This window comes from Antennarius striatus, chromosome 12, assembly GCF_040054535.1.
Source record: "Antennarius striatus isolate MH-2024 chromosome 12, ASM4005453v1, whole genome shotgun sequence".
NCBI lineage: Eukaryota > Metazoa > Chordata > Actinopteri > Lophiiformes > Antennariidae > Antennarius > Antennarius striatus.
Window position 1 is genome coordinate 7093417 of NC_090787.1, and position 19410 is coordinate 7112826.

At 40.4% G+C, this 19410-nt stretch overlaps 1 protein-coding gene across 6 annotated transcripts in view; it reads left to right on the forward strand.

Annotated features, from left to right (window-relative positions):
• ptpn4a (protein tyrosine phosphatase non-receptor type 4a) overlaps positions 1-19410 on the forward strand; it is a 54133-nt gene extending 34723 nt beyond the window's left edge. For all 6 annotated transcript variants that reach the window (XM_068328999.1, XM_068328996.1, XM_068328998.1 and 3 more), the window contains 18 exons: positions 1458-1546; positions 3900-3963; positions 5262-5434; positions 6515-6583; positions 6699-6833; positions 6936-7097; positions 9775-9934; positions 10518-10601; positions 10704-10760; positions 10854-11010; positions 11756-11922; positions 12276-12366; positions 12545-12606; positions 13445-13591; positions 14399-14527; positions 16355-16503; positions 16601-16736; positions 16828-19410. In XM_068328999.1, the coding sequence (XP_068185100.1) occupies positions 1458-1546; positions 3900-3963; positions 5262-5434; positions 6515-6583; positions 6699-6833; positions 6936-7097; positions 9775-9934; positions 10518-10601; positions 10704-10760; positions 10854-11010; positions 11756-11922; positions 12276-12366; positions 12545-12606; positions 13445-13591; positions 14399-14527; positions 16355-16503; positions 16601-16736; positions 16828-17211 (2415 nt within the window). In that variant the 3' untranslated portion in view covers positions 17212-19410. The remainder of the gene's footprint in view (positions 1-1457; positions 1547-3899; positions 3964-5261; positions 5435-6514; positions 6584-6698; positions 6834-6935; positions 7098-9774; positions 9935-10517; positions 10602-10703; positions 10761-10853; positions 11011-11755; positions 11923-12275; positions 12367-12544; positions 12607-13444; positions 13592-14398; positions 14528-16354; positions 16504-16600; positions 16737-16827) is intronic.

A 19410-nucleotide genomic window follows, 5' to 3' on the forward strand; every position in this document is an offset into this window, starting at 1 on the left:
AAACTCATCAAATAAATAAGCAATATGGAGAATGTTCCTTGTCTCTCTGAAAAGCAGCGTTCTAAATCTTTTAAACTTATTTTTCATGAGATAATGACCATCTAAATCTGATGGCAAAAAACCCCAACTGAATACTGAAATAACAAAAGGGTTACACAGTTACAAAAATTTAACAGAAGGTGAATGCCAGATCTGCTGGAAAATGGTTAAATGTGGACAAAGAAACCTCATCTACCAACTTTTTCAGGCACACTAGCATTGCATAAAGGACTTTTGAGGCACTGTACTTTTACTTTGATGTACCCTAATTAATACAAATATTTTAACTAAATCCTTAGCTAAGTTCTAGTGATTCTGAACTAAGTCAGAAGGCTTTTGTTTATTGACAGAAATATTGATTTTGGCCTAACTAGGTTGATTGAAATAACATCTGAGGAAAGAAAGAAGTATCAGTTGCTCTTTACCAAGACTAAATAAAAATGTTTTTAATTGATTAAAATGAAACTGACATGTCCTGACTTTTAGGAAACTAAACTTGATTGACACAAGACAAGATAATATTGAGTTCAGATGGATCAGTTTTTATTAGCTATTGTATCTTGAGTTAGACCACAAGTTACAAACATTTTGCGATATGAACAACCCATGTGCCGCCATGACCCACTATTGTCCTGCAGTTCCAGTTTCTTCCACAACCCCTGCTGAGCAGAACCGCCGCGTATGCGCAACAACCAAATTTGTCTCCCTCATATTGTTTTTTTTTTTGTCTTTTATTCTTCATGTAAAAGAAATTTGATTTGGTGACAATCATTTTGAGGCAGTTGAAAAAAGAGTTGCTTGTTTCATTAGTTTGAAAATTAGTCTTGTTTTTATATCGACTTTCACAGATTTTAATTAGTAAATCTATTAATATATTTGTTAAGAAATATGCAAAAATTAAATCCTCTGTGAAACACAATGGCTTACTTTGACTTGCCAAATGCGGTCGTGAGGATGTTATATCATGGTGAAGTGGTTTCCTTCCTAATTTTGGCAGTTTCAAAATTACTTATTAGAGTGTGTGAAAGTTTTATAAAAATCCATTTTGTTGTCTCTGAAGCAGCACAAGATGAAGGTGCTGTCGTCAGTATCACATCGCACATGCAGGATGTCCAGTGCACATGGTATTAAAATACATGACTAAATTAAATCAATTAGGACAAAGTTTTAAAGGTGTTCTCTTATGTACTGTTGACGTTTATTGGTCCTTTGCCTTTTCCCATCTATGCCACTATGTTGTTGTCCCACATTGATTTTCTTTTTTTTTTTTAAATCTTTTTGGGTCTCTGTGTGTTTCTCATCAACCTTTAATCTTTGTTTGAGAGACTTTGTTTTCAAGCAATGTTGCCATGATTTGTTGTTGTGACGAAGCCTTCTAGAAATACTCCTTCATATTCATTCTGCTCCTCTTTTTTAAGGACCAGAGCAACACAGATATTCTCATTGGGGTGATGTCCGCAGGTATTGTCGTTTACAAGAACAGGGTACGGATCAACTATTTCCCATGGTGAGTGACACAGTGGTGTAGATTCATCAGCCACACACACCATATAATCATATTCAATACATTATTCTGTGCATTTCTCAAATGATTCCCAGAAGATCAAGTATAGCTATTCTTGAGCTACAGAATAGCCATGGCGACTTAAGAATGTGAAGAAAAAAAACAGAACAAGGTAACTAGAGATTAGCATACAAAGCTAAATTACTATTTCAAAATTGCTCTGCATTATTTAGATTTGAAAAGGTATGCATCGACCACACTCACCTTAACTCAACAGGATTTGAGGAGACCCGGAAAGCAGGTGAAGCAGGACAATGTAGATGATGACCGAGACAACACCTAGTACAAAACCCTGGGGTATACCTTGATGCTTATTCAGATTTTTTTTTCTGTGGGTACAGTCTGCCAACGGGTCCCAGACTGATAGAATGAATGAATGAAAATATGTTTTCATTCAGTGAATATTCATGTCACCAAGAGTTTTTCTGTATTAAGTGTTTGCTGCCTTGCTTGACGTGGTTCCATTAGTTTTTGTGGAAAAGAGCAGAGAACAAGATTTTCTCTGATCAGGGTTTCCTGTAATTACCAGAGCCAAAAAATCTGCTAGCTCTCTCTTTTTCTAATTATCTATCAACCTCTTTGTTTAATTCACTTACAGTGATAACTCTTTATGTCTCTTGCTCTTGTTCCCTCTCATTGATTCTTGGAAATCTCTCATACTCTGCTTCCCCACGGTAGGAAGTTAAATGTTAATGGTTGCCAGGGGTAGGAGAGTAACTTCTCAAATCCCTGTAACTCCTGAAGAAAATTCACTTTGTGTGTGTGCGTGTGTGTGTGCGTTTGTGTGTGTGTGTGCGTGTGCGTGTGCGTGTGTGTGTGTGTGTGTGTGTGTGTGTAGAGACTGTATCACCATCATTTATCAATCTGAAGTCCCACCTTGTGTTAGTTTGACACAGATGGCGAAACCATGAAATTTTTAGTTACCAGTGTTATGGTTTAATTTTGGGACAAGTGTTTTGGAATTAATGTAAATAAATAAGGGAACAAGAAGCAGCCTTAGGCATGTGTGTCTGTGTGTGTGTGCGTGCATGCATGAGTGTGTGCATAGTGTGTGTGGAGCTAAATTTGGATATCAACAGTGGTGTCCCCAGCAGCTGTCCAGAGCCGTGTGTATGGGAGAGAGAGGAATAATTATCTGCCTCTCTCCACCTTGACTCTCTTTATCACCTTCTCTTCCGTCATTCTTGTGTTTAACAAATATCCTCTGTTCCTACATCCGTTCTTGTCACTTCATGGTGTTTCACCTCGTCACTTTTCCGGTTTCATAGTTAACTTTAAGGGGTGATGAGACTTTTGCCTGTTTCCTATTTCAGTCCACAGCAGTCCGACAAATGAACCACAGGGTCATGAGTCACACCGTGCCTAAGCATGTGTGTGCGTATGTGTTTGTCCAAGCAAGTGTGTGTGAGTAAGTATGTAAAATATATTTAGCAGGGAGCGATGAGTCACAGTAGCAGCCGATCTCCAGGGAGGGATAATCTTACTCTGCTCCTCATCAGTAGACCTCGTACGGTGACATGCGTGTGTGGTCTCCTGATTCAAGCATTAGTTTTATTCCTCTTTAGACGTCTCAGAAGAAAAAGACATATTTGATAAAACACATGCTCCGCCGATCCACTCGGAGACACGAGTGCGGTCCTTCATGCTTTGAGGCTACGGAAAGAGGAACAGTTCAGAGGCCAAATGAATAGTTTGGATGTGACCACACTGGTCAGCTTATAGAACAAGAGGCGATTCATTAAGACACGTGCTTCCAGTTCTAATATAGATTTCTCAAAGAGACGTTCAGACCTACTCTGCTTCTATCTACAGTAAAGTAAATGTGGTGAACTAGGTCAAGAATACTTCTAAGCCCCAATGCATGCATGTCAATGCATATTTTACATTACGGCTTTTCAACTACCACTGACACTCAGGGTGTTCAGGCATGACGAGGTAATGGTGGCGTTCTCAGGGGTCTCACAAACACTTAGGTTTGTTCTCATTAACATGTCAAGCCCTTTTCTGAATACAGTACATTATTAGTGTATTTTGTTGTGTAATTGTATTGTTTATTCTTATATAATTAAGGAAATTTGTCAAGGCATAATTTCAGATTATTTTACCATAAAATATTTATGTGTCACATTTAAATTACGTTTTTATGATCGATTTTTCAAACATTTTCAAAATTGGGGCGTTGCCTTCTACTGCACATTGACTTATTATCAGCAACAAAAAAATAACGTCTGTGTCTGAATGAAGCAGCAGGTTCATTAACTGTTGAAATGTTTCTTTTTTTCCTTCCTGCATCAAGGTTGAAAATAGTGAAAATATCCTTCAAGTGCAAACAGTTCTTCATCCAGCTCCGAAGAGAAGTGGTAGGTGTACACACACACACACACACACACACACACACACACACACACACACACACACACACACACACACACACACACACACACACACACACACACACACACACACACACACATACAAACATTTGTTAAGACTTTCACAGTTGTATCCAGTTAGTGGACACACAAAGAAGTCAACCCAGTGTGTGTTTTCCCACACATAACTGAGAAATTCACTCGGTGTCAGATTAACCCCCCTGTTGTCAGTTGTCCTAGTTGACTTTACTGGTTCCCACGTCCATTGTTATAAACGTGTACACTTCCATAGACAGATATATGTTTTGGTTTAACCGATTTGATCTTTCCCATCACCATACGTCATCATTTGGGGATGGAATGGAATCTCTGAAAATTTGGATTATTGATTGAAGAATCAACAGTTAGATTCTGCATTTCGTCTATTTCTGTTCTTTCTGTCCCATTTATCTTGCTTTAAAGAATCTATAGAGCTGAGCTGACATTGAATTAACCATTCACAATATGCTTGTTACATTTTATACCTCTGTAGGTAGTGAAAATGTGAGACATCAAACAGACGACCTGTAAAGTTACTGATCCATTCAAAATGTATATCCACTTGCTGAGTCAGCTCTGATTTCCCTCATCCTGTGTAATACAAGATACAATTTGCAAGGCATCTTTCCATTCCCAGAACTTGAGCAGATATAATAAAACCAGAGGGGTTTTAACGAGACGTAGCAAAGAAGTATAATTCAGAAGATAAGGCCACCTCATCATCACCGTTATGAGTGTAGAGATGCTTCGGCAGCAGTCAGCAGCCACGTCAGAGCGATGCAAAGGCAAAGCAGAATAATATTGTATTAATATTATGGGTATGAGAGTGCCTTCTGTCCTGTGAGGATACAAAAGAAATGTTGGCTATATAATTAATTGACAGTTCAATCATCTGAAAACGAATACAGTGATATCCTCTGATATCACTTTTAATATTTCATCATTAAAAGTTTTAATTCTGACTGTTTTTTTTGTCAAGTCAGAAAAACCTTTCAGAATGTAAACTGGGCTGGAGTTAATCTGACAAAGCTATGGGGGCACATCTGACACAATTCAAGACAGCTGGCTTTACTTTCTTAAATCTTGCTTATTATCAGAATAATCGACCCTACACTCTCCCCATCGTTACTATGTCAACAGATCTTTCTTTACTGTTTAATTAGGATAAAGTGGCTGAATGCTGGCCCTCACATGCAGATTGTTAATCAGTGCTCCACTGACTGGTACATTCTTCTCCCTGTGGACAGAATGAGACACGGGAAACACTGCTGGGTTTCAACATGGTGAACTACCGGGCTTGTAAAAACCTGTGGAAGGCCTGCGTGGAGCACCACACCTTCTTCAGGCTGGAACGGCCCGTCCCACCACAAAAGAACTTCTTTGCTCACTACTTTACCCTAGGCTCAAAATTTAGATACTGGTGAGAACAGGAGGACACACACACACAAGCACACACACACACACACACACACGCACGCACATGGTGAAGATCAACAAAGCATACACAATATCTCCGACAAGTCCTGCCTTGACATCCATACAAATGTAGAGGCGCACTCATCCAGACACACCTGGAGCAGCGAGCTTATGGGTACTTTGTCTGCATTAAGTCCTGTCTGAATCTCACAAGTAGATGTTTCACTTTAGGGCTAATTAGTGCCTCTGGTGCTTCATTCACCTGAAATTCACAGAATACATTTTTTAATATTTTTAAAAACAGAAACAACAAAACATGCTTGTTTTTCGGCTACCCATCTAAGTTAGACGAATTAGTTTCTAGTTTTCTTTTCACGTGTAAACATCTGGTACATTCCACCTCAGTTGGTTTAGTTGGTGATATAAGCCACATTTTGTCCAAAAATTTGTCATTATACAAACTGTAAAAATAATTACGAGGTTAGAGTGAGTTAGTCCTGAGCCTCTGTGACCTGAGGGCACCACCAAAATGGGCCAAAATAAAGTACAATGCATGTTTTTTTGATGGTGGGGGAAAACCTGTTCACACATGTAGAAAAAATGCAAACTTTACACAGAAAGGCCACATTGTCAAAAACTGGGGTTTGAACCCATGACCTTCTTCCTGTAAGGTGACAGTGCTAATTGTTATACGTGTCACCTCAAATTGGAAATGGACTGACAAATCCACATGTACTATCCTTCACATTTTACAACAAGCTCTTATCGTTCTGCTGCTGCGGACGGTCTCATTTATCTTCACTGGTAAATACTTTGCATTTTATAAAATTCGAGTGAGAGATGAACTGAGACTCAAAGGTCTTGTGATACGTTATATTGCCGTAGTGGTTCAGCGTGTGTGAGTGTACAAGAGAATGCTTTTTTAAATTTTTTTTTACTCTTGTTGCTGTCATTTTGTCCCAGCGGTTAATTTTTACTCATAGTTTTGTGGGACAAATATTTAACACATCTCTCTCTCATTATATAGGAACAAAACTATCTTAGCATTGGGAGTGAATAAAATTTGTAAGTTTTTTGTCTCTAGCGGGAGGACGGAGGTGCAGTCTGTGCAGTATGGAAAAGAAAAGGGCATCAAGGACAGAGTGTTTGCCAGGTAATCAACACTTTTTCTGCTTGATTGAATCTGGCTATTAGAAGGCAGATAACCACAGCCAGCGATTTAATGTGTTGTTAATATTCTTTTCATTTTCTTTTCTTCATATGCACAGATCTCCCAGTAAGCCATTGGCCAGGAAACTGCTTAGCGGAAGTGACTGGGAGTCAGTCAGCAGGAACAGCCTATCAGACGAGAGACTGGAGACCCAGAGCCTGCCCACCCGCTCACCGCCTGGGACGCCTAATCAGTGAGTCAGAGCTCAGGCGTTTATACCACAAAGGCTAAACGTGATCACGTTCCTCCTGGTCAGATGTTTCAAATGATTTCTGTTTCTTTGTGCGTTTGTCAGAAACTCTCTGTTTGTACAAGAGGGCACACGACTACGACCGTCATCCGTCGGCCACCTGGTCGATCATGTGATCCACGCTTCACCCAGCCTTCCCGTCTTCTCCTCCAATCACAAGTCGGCGTCATCCACGCAGGCCAACAGCATCAGCTTGGACTCCACACCGTAAGTTTCATCAATGAAATGTTCTTCTTTTTGGGGATTTTTTTTTTACAAAGGCAGAGAAATGCATTTTAATGTAAAAGGACTGTCTCGTAAATAAAGCTGCTCTCCAAACCAGCTGCGCTTCAATTTTGAGGTTTAAATATACTTATCAGTGCCACTCTGTCTGACTGTACTGCTGAGTCGACTTTTTTTTTTCTGTTTTTTTTTTCTGTGTGGCTTCTCCCAACAGTTCACACCCTCTCCCAGCGTCACTTAGCTGGCCCCATTGAAGCCATGAATCCTTTGAAAAACAGCCTGTAAAATGTGTTTATAGCGGGTGGCAGAGACATTGTACAACACATCTGAGCTAGGAATTAGTTTGTGTGTGTCACACACTGTAGAATATCTCGCTCATTCACTGGTCATTCATTAAGTGTTTGACCTCAAGCTAGCAGGATGCTAAGATGTCTGATTTTGTTCATAAAAATGTTTTTCATTTTCTTTATAAATGCTTAAAATGACACTTAAAATATCCAGCTGGAATATAATGAGATGGAGAGGATTCATAAATAGAAGACACATGAGCTGAGCCTAAAGTGGTTTATGCTGGAGGGTCACTGATTTAAGTTAGAGAGGGAGTGCTTTGAAGATACAGCATGTTTTTTTTTTTTTTTTTTTGATGACACAGTAGGAGTGTGAGAGAGGGATGGAGGGAGATAGAGGGAAGGAACATTTCTCAGTGGGAAATCACAATGGTTAAGTAACATTACAGCAGTAGTTCCGCTGCCTACGGATCTACACACACACACACACACACACACACACACACACACACACACACACAAGTGAATACACACACTAGCAAACACACATCAAATCACTGTTACAGAGCTAAGATATGACATAATCGCCTCTCATACTCGGACAAAATGCACATCATCCAAACATATTGTGTTGTTTACTCTAGTCAGTTTGTCCATCATCTCTGGCATCACCATATGTCCACTCTAGGGGATTGTATCAGATTAAAAAATGAAATTAAACAAGTCCTCTAAAATAAAAAACACTTTTCTGATTTTTATTTGGTTGTTTGCAAGTCTTTTCAACCACCTTTCTTTTTACAGTTTGACAGCAGACGAGTGTGAAATATCACCAGAATCACATTTTAACTATATAAATGTTCACATTAAACAGCTTGCTTTGTGACTCTCTGTATATAATATACATATGTATATTATTCCCATCATTCCTAAACATGTAGTTTTACATTTTTACTGTTTTTACATGAAATCTTGATGGAATAAATAACGTTAATTTGAAAAAGTAATCTACGGGTTCAAACAGTTTTAGAAATGATATCTGAGGCCCCCTCCTCTCAGATAGTACAACTGAGCTGGGAACAATTTAATTGCTATTCCCAAAAGCAAGATGTCAAAAGAAACGAGTTATCGCTTTTTATCATCTCTCTTTACTGTGATGGCTCCAAATTACGTCCCCCAAGAGTTTTAGGTCGGTGACTTTCCACAGGCCCAATGCTCCATATTTTTCCAGCGTGGCTCCAAGATTTTCCTCCAATAAAAACTAAATTAGAGTCTACATTTTCTTCCACAGGTCACAGTTAATACGCTGTGTTAGTTCCACATGTGTGTAAACTGTGGCACTTTGCTGTGAATGTTTCTTAAAGGGTGAGAAGAGGAAGAAAAGGTGCAACTGTAACAACTGCAAAACAAAATCACATGCTAGTAGGTAGTTGGTTATGTTGAATGTAAAACATGTACACACTGTCTCAAGTTGTGTCCATTGGGCTTTTAAGTGGAGAACGATTAGATTCGTTCCAATGTAGACGAGTTTGAAAGCTTCTTCTCCCAGGGCCTTGACTAAGTTGCGGTGAGCTGCAGAGTTCCTTGCATATTCATTTCACTATTCTGTGTGGTATTTTGGTAACAGTAATGCCACAGGATTTGTAGTCTTGTCTCAATCCAGCCGACGCTGCCCCCCGTTTTAAAAGCCCGACCTGACTTTGACCCATAATAAATGTGAGTTCTGGTGTGTTTAAGACGCAAAGTGTCACCAGTAACAACAGCCAAAACAAATATACTGCTCTTTGACTGGTACCAGAGTCCCTAAGGAATGCCTGCACACAACTTCACCCACTTAGATAATTGTAGGGGGAAATTACTCTGTCATACACCCCCCCACCCCACTCCAGAGACCAGTGCTGCTGAAAGCCGCACTTGACTGACAGTGTTGTTTCCTCATACACACTGACTGTCTGGATGAAGGAGGAGGGTGCTTGTCTTTTATTGAGGTTAATGCATTCTGAGTAACACGGTGCTATCAACTCTTCTGTCTCTTGCCTTCCCTCTTTTGCTCTCTCACTTCCCTCTGCCAATTTTTCCCCAGTCTCTAAATAACAGGCCAATCTACAGTATGAGACCCTTATTCTTGACTTTTGATTTATACCTGTATCTTTCTTCTGTCTCTTAAAGGTCAGGGTTTTATTCTTGTGTCATCCGTGTTGTGCTTTGTAAAAGGAAGTGTGATGTATTTCATTCCATAAAGTTGTAATCATCGCTGACACAGAAATAATGTTTTCACTTATGTTTTTTTTTATTTGTTGGATGGATTCCTAGAAGAATTACGCAAAAGCTAATCTTATTTTGTGTTTTTTTCACAATTTCCCCTTTGCCTCCTTCAGATCTCCAGAGGGGGTTGATGGCCAACCTCCAGCGCTACCCCCTAAACAACTGAGCAGAAAGACTTTGAGCCAGATCATCCAGGCCCACTCTCAGCAGAGTCTCCTGGACAACCACCTCAATGAGATGTATGATGTTCCTGTCAATGCTGACAAGACCACGGTCAGTACGGCAGCAGGGAGGTGACGCATCCTCCTCAGTATTTGTCCTTTAAGTAAAGAAAAACAAACTTAAGTTTGCAGCCTGTAATAGAAACCAAAGACGATTGTCTCCTTGAATGACCAAAGGAGATATAACATTAATTTTAACAATGTAAAGACATACAATACATATGTACCAATATCACCCTTTGTAGAGCCAGCCATGCCCAGCAAATAAGTCAACTCCCACAAATTATTACCCATCCAGCATCAAACAACAGACAGCAATAAAATGGGAACAATGGGCTGGAGGGTCATTATTGCCCCTTAATTTGTAAACACTTGAATGCATGTTTTGCAGTTTTATTTTAGATAGTTTTTATTTTTTAGCTTTTTGTTAGCTTTTCTATTTTCTGCCCTCTACTGACCAAGGTTACATTTTTACATTAATTGATCTTAACGCATAACTCTTAAATTTCTTAATCATATTTTAATTATATAACTTCAGGTTAATATTGCTTTGTAGGAGCTTCTCTTTAACGGCTTCTCAGGAAAGGATGGTATGGAAAAAATCAGTGTGTGAATGTCATGTCACTTTGTTTCAGCTAAATGGAGTCGTTCCACATGATAATCTGGTATTGATCAAAATGAGACCTGATGAACATGGACGTTTTGGCTTCAATGTGAAGGTAATACCTTGTTGTTCATCTCTCTAAGGCTTAAAAGAAGAGACATTTGTGCATGACTTTGTTGTGGTTACTGAACTTGCCGATATGTTTTTGTGTGTCAAGGGTGGAGCGGACCAGAAGATGCCCATCATTGTGTCTCGAGTGGCTCCAGGAACATCAGTAAGCTGTGGTCTCATAAGTCCACCACAGAATTTTCTCTCATATATAAATATGTCTCACCAGTCTCTTGTCTCTCTCCCTCTCCCTCTGCAGGCTGACCTATGTGTGCCTCGCCTCAACGAAGGTGACCAGGTGGTGTTAATTAATGGACGCGACATCTCTGACCACACCCATGATCAGGTGGTCATGTTCATCAAGGCCAGTTGTGAGAGTCACTCGGGGGAGCTCATCCTATTGGTCAGACCGAATGGTGAGTCAAAGAGAGGTGGACCTTCCCAGTTTCCCCACCAGTAAATATTATGTAATTCCAAACTCGTGATTTACTCATCCAATATGATGAAAAATGTCTTTCCCATAAAACAGAACAGTTCATCGTCGGGTGTTTTGGACTCGCTGTGTTCATCGGTTACATATCACATTATTTTTTAGTTTGCTCTGTAAGTTCATACATTTTTCTAGCAAGTTGCATTCATGATGTTTTCTTTTCAGTACAGTGACGATACAGTTAGATGTGGCAGCTGCTTGGTCTATCTGCTATGATTATACCTGTGATGTGTGGCGCTACCCATTTTAATACACATTCATGAGTCTTTATGTCATCACCAATGTGTAACACACACACACATCTGGTGCCGCCCCCTGAAGTCCAACAGCTGAACATCTGGCTGCTAGTTTTGCTGCTGCTACTGTTTTTTGTTTTGTTTTTTTGTTACTGTTTTGGACTGCTTAAAATATATGTGGCACATGATGTTTTTTGTGCATTTGTATTTACAGTGTCAATAGTTGGTATACAGTTTCCTTTAACCTGCATTAGGAAAGTGTGAAAGTAGATTATTAAGGTGATGAAAAATGGGAAATATTGGTATTTTAATGGGATCAAAATGGATTTATGCATTTAATCCTCTCTTGTCAGAGTAGTTATCATCACTGTGTTGAGTATCAGATTTAGCTGTGCGTGTACAAAGTGTGACATATCTTTTACATGTCCCCTGCAGCCATCTATGATGTGGTAGAGGAGAAAGCAGACTCGGAGCCCGATTTCCAATACATCCCTGAGAAGTCCCCTCAGGAACCGGGCCAGCTAGACCAGCATGCATTGAGGGACTCTATGGTCACACTGAAGGAAGGCCTGTGCAGTGGGGGCATACTGGCGCAGTTTGATGTGAGTGGAAAAGGAATTAACACACATTAACACATACTGTCCACGTACGCTCATGCAGTGATGCACATAAACTTTATCTTTCTCTATTTTTCGTAGCTTCTTGGCCTTCATCATTATCACATAACAATTTCCTGTTTAAAATGAGAACATTAAATACAAATATTGACATATAAATTCCCACAAAATCTCCCATTAAAGCGGTCATTCACACAAAAGTGCTTAATGCTGTTTAGGTATTTTCAAATATTTGAAACATTTGCATATATACATACACAAAGAGAGCAAATAAGTATTTGACATTTACTGCCGATTCTGTTTGATTTTAATATAAACGTGTTTTCATTTTCCTACAGCAACTGTACAGGAAGAGGCCGGGGATGACCATGCTGTGTGCCAAATTACCTCAGAACGTTTCCAAAAATCGTTACAGAGACATCTCTCCTTGTACGTGACTGCACATATGCATCTGTTTTTCTTGGCGTCTGTGTTGAAATATGTACCAACATTAACCTGTAGTTCCCTCTGTCACACTCTCTTACTCAAATTTACTACTTTTCCATCTTAAAATCTTTTACTTCTTCTCTCAGCGTGTGAAGTCATTCCTTTTTCTCTCCCTTTGCAGATGATGCCACACGGGTCATTCTGAAAAGCACAGATGACTACATCAATGCAAATTATATCAATGTGAGTTTGTTCTTCTCTTCTGTCTTCATTAAAATGAAGAAATGAAAATGAATGAAGTGGTGGGTGGTCTGTTTTGATAACCATTGTGGCCACACTGGTGAATGAATGAACCACATCAGCCTAACATGCATTAACCCTGTGAGTTAATGTTTTGTATGCTCAGAATCAAGCATTTAGAGACAGTCAGGAGTATTTTGTGGATGTTTAGATGTTTTGTTATTGGTCTAAGATATTATCAGACACTTAGACTTGAAGACACAACTGGCTTCTATTAGTAATATCTTCTTTGTGATATGGAAATGGATGTAATGACCATATTGGAGATGGTCGTTGCATCTCTAATATGGTCACAATAAAACACAATAAAACTGCCAGTGAGTGATAAAATGATGAAAGAGTGTGGCTTTATTAATGACCGAGTTTGAAATACATGCACCTTCATTCTCACATCTTTAGATTCAATGATGTATTTTCTCAAAAATGCAATGATTTGAATATATCTTTTTGCAAAACTCCTCCTCACACATTTAAGTTGGTTGATAATCATTTTCATGTCATGAAGAAAGTATGATTAAATTCCAAATTTATAGCATTTCTTTGAAGATGTTAGAACAAGACACAGAAATAACACCTCTGTTTATTTAATTTCCAATTTAATCCTCAAATGATCACCCTCAGCTCTTAACTCAATGATCTTCTAGTTTTTACTACGTCTGACCTTGTAGGTGACTCAGTAAAAGTGTTTTCACCTTGTAAAAATTCACTAAAATTGGACAAAGGAGCTGTGAAGTGATTCATGTGATCTAAAGTCTCTGCATTTCATTCGTTCTCTCTGTAGATGGAGATTCCAGCCTCCAGTCTGATAAACCGCTACATAGCATGCCAGGGCCCATTGCCCAATACCTGTGCTGACTTCTGGCAGATGACATGGGAGCAGGGCTCGTCTATGGTGGTCATGCTGACGACACAGGTTGAAAGGGGGAGGGTATGTACAGTAGAAGCTTCAAATTGATGGACGGTAGCATGTAGCAAAACTGTGTTTAGCATTATTAGTTACAACTATAATTTAAAGATATCACTAAAAAGATTACTTGATTTTATGGCACTTAGGGTCTATTTAGCGCCAGTAATAGTATCTCTGTGTCATGAAGAACGTCCAGGTAAGATGATTTTTATATTTTGTTAATTTGTGCTGTATTTTATAAAAGCAAATTAAATAAAAGTTGTGAAAAACAACTGAGGATTTTGATTATACCAAATACGTAATCCCTTCAGTGTGTCCTGGGTTGACCCCAGGGTCTCCTTCCAGTGAGACATGCCTGGAATACCTCCCCTGGGAGGCATTCAGGAGGCACCCTAACCAAATGTTCAGGCAACTCCTCTCCATATGGATGAGCAGTGGCTCAGCCCTGAGCTGCTCACCCGATCCCAGAGCTAGAACCGAGACATCCTGCAGAGGAGGAAGCCCATTTCAGCTCCTCATATCCACAATCGTGTTCTTTCATCATTGATGAAAGCTCATGACAATAGAGGAGGTTTGGCATAAAGAACCACAAGCCAATACAGCGTCGGTATCACGACATAGGCTGCCCCAACATATATGATCTCCCTGACCTGGAGACATCAATCCAGGTTCCCATCCTCAGAACCGCAGCCTCAGACTTGGAGGTGCTGATTTTCATCCCAGCCTTTTCTTTTGATGAACAAACTAGTGGATTAGAGATGACAGTTGTGTGACCTGTTACATAAATTACATGTTGAGTTGTAAACAGGACGTTTTGTGTGTTTGTAGGTAAAGTGTCACCAGTACTGGCCCAATCCGGACATCAGCACCAGTTACGGAGACTTCACAGTGACGTGCCACAACGAAGAGGGCAATTCTGCCTTCCTGGTCCGGGAGATGACTCTGCTGCACACACAGGTAAACATAAAGGGACAAATGGGAAGGAAGTCAGAAGCGACGGCAGAGTCAATAAAGAGGACAGAGAGGTGTGTGATGATAACCAGAGAGGGGGAGGAAAGAGGGAGGAAGATGAAGGGTTTGCTCAAAGACAGGGACCAGTTTCTCAGAAAGGACGAGGACCCTGTGAAGGTGTGTTGCCATAGTGACCAGTGTGGGCTGTTCTTTTTCTGGATGCCGCTAGCTGCATGCGGCGCACGTATTGGGATTATCTACATATCTGGTAACCATGGCAACATCCAACCAGCCCATCCAGTCAAATGGTTGAATATGGAGAGCGAGAAACTAAAGAGAGGAGGAACAGAGAGTGGGACGGTGATATTTAATAATGGAGAAAGTTTGTGAAGTCGATGCGCTGTCAGACTTGTACATGTCACGGTGAACCTACTGCACCCAAACTGAAGGATTTTATTTATGTTGGATACAAAATGCTTATAGTGTTATATGCTTGTTGGACTGCGACTAATTATTATTTCAAAAATGTTCATTGCAGTCTCGGAAGGGATGTCTTAAAATGTTTCATCAATCCAAAATCTAAAGATATTTAGTTTGACATGACATAAAATATTCACATTTGTGAAGCTGGGAGCAATAAAATCCATTTGGTTTGTTGAGCAATTGTTGCAGCTCAGATAACGGTCACGTTAAAAACAGATTGAGAATGAGCTTCGAATGGAGGATCACACACTCCCATTGTGTTCACCACTCACTCTATTTTCCCGATTACTTCCGTGTGTGTTGTCCAAGTATCACAACCTTTAAAATGTAATCTGGTTGTAGAAGGAGGCAATTAGCATTCTACTCTGCCTGTGATTGTTGCCATGGAGATGAGTGTGTTACCATGGCAATGCAGCAAGGATATATTGAAAGGGAAGGGCTCTGAGTCGGCATGAAGCAGTTGTCAGTAGGTATCTGTAGTAGGTTCTGCCATCAGAACTGTATTCCCGTTGAGTATACTGTAAATCTCATTGAGTCTTATTTTGTGAGCACTAAAGAAGTGTTGGCTTCCTTCTTTCCTTCCATCAATATTTATTTTATAGTTTGATTACAGCAAGGTGACATTTGCAAAGTGCAGCCACAAAAACTAAATTCACCAGTATTATTGTCTCAGGAAAATTGGAAAGAAGAAAAATGGGTAAGAACTATGTGAAACACCCAGTTGTCCAGTGGAAATGATAAAACAGCCATTTATTATTTATTAGTCCCAGAAGCAACACGTTTAAAGGCCACAGATACACAAACAGGGAACTGTGTTTGTTTTTTTTTCCTACCGAGGACACACAACTCAATAAAACATGCCATGAGTTGTCCCACATTAAACACAAACATATTATTGTGAACCAGTTCTAGTACGAGCTGTATCTCAGGATTCCTGATTACTTTAGAACCTTGAGAGTAAGGTGACGGTGGCCTCAAATAATGAAGTGATCTGAATACCAGTTTATTCTCCCTCTAAGTAAAGGGATGCTTCTATTTCTCCACGGTTTATCTGTCTGCACCTTCATACTTCGGTGCATCCTTAGCATCAATGTTGATGCAACAGCATTAAAGAGTGGAAACATCAGACTTTGGAAACAAATATGGCAACAATCGGAAGGGTCTATAATAATGGATATACTGTATTGGTAAGTCCCACAAAATTGCACCTAATTGTGTAGGTGATGAACAAAGAAGATGTATGGAAGGTTCCATTCATGTCTCAGAATAACGCTGAGCGTAAATCCACCTTGAGAGGCAAAATTGTGATGTGTTTTTTGTCGTCTTTTCCCCTCTGGTGTTTGTATTCAGAGTGAGCAGCAGAGGGAGCTCACCCAGATTCAGTACTTAGCTTGGCCAGACCACGGTGTTCCGGATGATTCCACTGACTTCCTGGACTTTGTGGCTCTAGTGAGGTCCAAACGTGCAGGACAGGACCAGCCGATGGTGGTTCACTGCAGGTACAGTCCTTCCTTCTGTCAACCCAAAATCCAATGTTCGTGAATTGAGAGTACTCGTGAACTCTTTCTTCATTATCAATGTTTTTATTTTTTGCAGCGCGGGCATCGGCCGGACAGGAGTTCTTATCACCATGGAGACAGCGTTGTGTTTAATGGAGTGCAGCCAACCAGTGTATCCTCTTGATATTGTCAGGACCATGAGAGACCAGAGGGCCATGATGATCCAAACACCCGTATGAACACATCAGTGTCTCCATGCAGCTGCTCCCCGAAACTGTAAACCCTCTGCTAAATTATGTCCCCCTCTCTTTCTCTCTCAATCAGAGCCAGTACCGCTTCGTATGTGAGGCCATCCTGAGAGTGTACGAAGAGGGCCTGGTCAAACCACTCAAGACAGTCATCTACCAGAAGAGGGAGAAACCAGATGAGGACGGGGAAGAGAGGAAAGAGCAGCAGAAAGGAAGTGAAACAGAAGATGCAGCAGCGACCGAGGAAGGGGAGGTGGCTGCGGCGGAGCTGCTGGAAGGAGGCCTGGATGAAGAAGACGATGACGACGAAGAGGTGGAAGTGCTGGATGTGGGTGAAGTGACAGAAGAGGGGGAGGAGGACGAGGAAGAGGAGGAAGTGGAGGAGCCGAGCGTGGCGAGCGCCACCAGCATGAATAGTGAGACCAGCGTGAACCCTGATACAGAATCCACAGACCCTTGACTTTTGACGGGTCGTCAGGGGGTCACTGTGGGTCACCAGGGGGAATGGCAGGTGGCCAGAGAAGAGAACAAGAAGCACTGTTGCACTTTATGCTGACAAAAAAAACGGAAAAACAGACAAACGTGAAATTCATGGACAAGCTATTATTAAAAAAAAAAGAAAAAAAAGAAAAGAAATCCAGCTGTGTTGACTAGGTACCATTAGGGGATATTTGTTCAGGGTAATGGGAAAAAAAAGTACTCAAAGAATGATAAGATAAATGTAAGTGAGAGTAACACGTGGATGGGGAATTGCTGTAGTGCCATAAGTACGAAGGGGAAGGGCTGCCCTGCCCCTCCTGATTTATTTCCCCTCCTGAGGGTTGCCCTGTCCCCTTCTGAGCGAGTCTGCCAGACGGACCTGCCTTTTTTTTTAGTGTCCTTTTAGCTGATAAAGAGATACCTTATCTTTTGTTTCTCAGAGTATTTATTGTGTTTTAGTTTGTGTCAACCCTGTCCACTGAACAAAATATCTTGTATGTTTGTTGGTATGAATCTAGAGCTTGATGCTTTCCTAATTAAATCTTAGGTAGTTAAGTAGTATGATTCCTCTTCCTCTTACTAATTTCATTTTATTTGTGGGGGAAAAAAACTGATTTAATTTATTGTATTTGGTTTTCTTTCTTGCTTTCGTGTTTATGTTTCTGACAGCACAGACTGACAGACTGACAACTGAAAGCACTTTTGTTTCCCACTTTTTGATCAATGCTGTGGCGAGTTGCTTTTCTTTATCCTCACAAAGAACACGTTCTGAGGCGGCCAACGTTTGGCGTGGTGAATATACTGTAACTGGTTTACAATCCTCAGAGCCTGTGTTTGCCAGGCACTTCTCTTTCACTACTGTCATCTCAGAGGCTCTTGTTGCTCTACGACTACAGGCCTCTAATGTAAAGGAAATAATGAACAGTGATCCGACGTTCAAATCAAATTCACCTCACATTGTATAAGTAATTCAGTGGAAGAAATTTAAGAGGGTCTCATAAAGGGAGGCCCCAGCAGACACGAGGCCTCGCAGAGTTGCAGCCTGAAGCCGCCGTGGCTGATAAAGCTAAAACACAAGGCTTGTGGTCAGTTCAATTCTGTCTGCAAACTCATTTCCAGTCAGTTTGATAGATGAATCAAACCTACGAGTCGCTTGCATCTGACAGTGCGCAGCGGGGGTCCATGCAGAGGCGTCGTTGAGCCGGAAACGGATGACAAAGCCTTGCTGCGTCTGATGCCCCGTGGCTCTTCTTCTGATTGGTTTCTTATGTGCAGGACATCTTCAGGGAAACGCTGATCCACTTTGCTACCCAAATGTGTTTTGCTTGCTTTGCACAGGTCAGATTGTTGTTTTTTTAGAACCTGAACAAGTAGCAGTCATAGGTAGTTCATTAGCTCTCATGTGGTTGAAAGCTTCTACAACTTTTATGCAATCTCTATTTGTTTGTTTGTCCATGTTTCCACACACCAAACTGCTTATCGAGTTGACAGTGAACTGATCTCAACCTTTAGTACAAATGATTAAAAAATAAATAAAAACAAGGCTCCCTCCACTGGCCACACTACATATGGATCCTGTGCATAAGAAGGAAAATAAGATCAAAGTCTTAGTTAAATTTTATCATTGAATACTTTTTTGTTTCAGTGGGGTTCAGTGGTCACTGGAGCACAGCTTTAAACCAACATCTGATACTTGTTTTGTTTTACACCTGTCTGTCTGCCAGAGAACACAAATAAGCAGCACAAACAGAACGTAACACTTGCGTTATACCTTTCCCAGTGGTACTTTATTTTAAGGCATGTTTTTAAACCGAGATGATGTGGAAATGATTGATTGGAGACTAATTGATGACATGTATTTTTAATTAACAAAACCCAGCATCAAGTTGCTTGTTGAGTCTTTTTTTTTCCCTGTCTTGCTACCGTTTAAGCTGCCGTTCTTCATGTAGTGGTATGTAATGGAGTGTAGCCTACTTCTGAGTTGAGATATATTTCTTATTGGCTGCTTCAGGACCTGCTGTCATTGCTCCTTCCATGGATTCTGCTGGAAAAAAAACAAACCTACTGCTGTGAGAGTGTGCATACTCAACTCTTTATCTCTTTCTCTGTACCTCTTCCTCCTCCATTTCTAACAGTTTGTTAGCTGTCTGGTCTAAGCCTGCTTGTCCATTAACTGGAA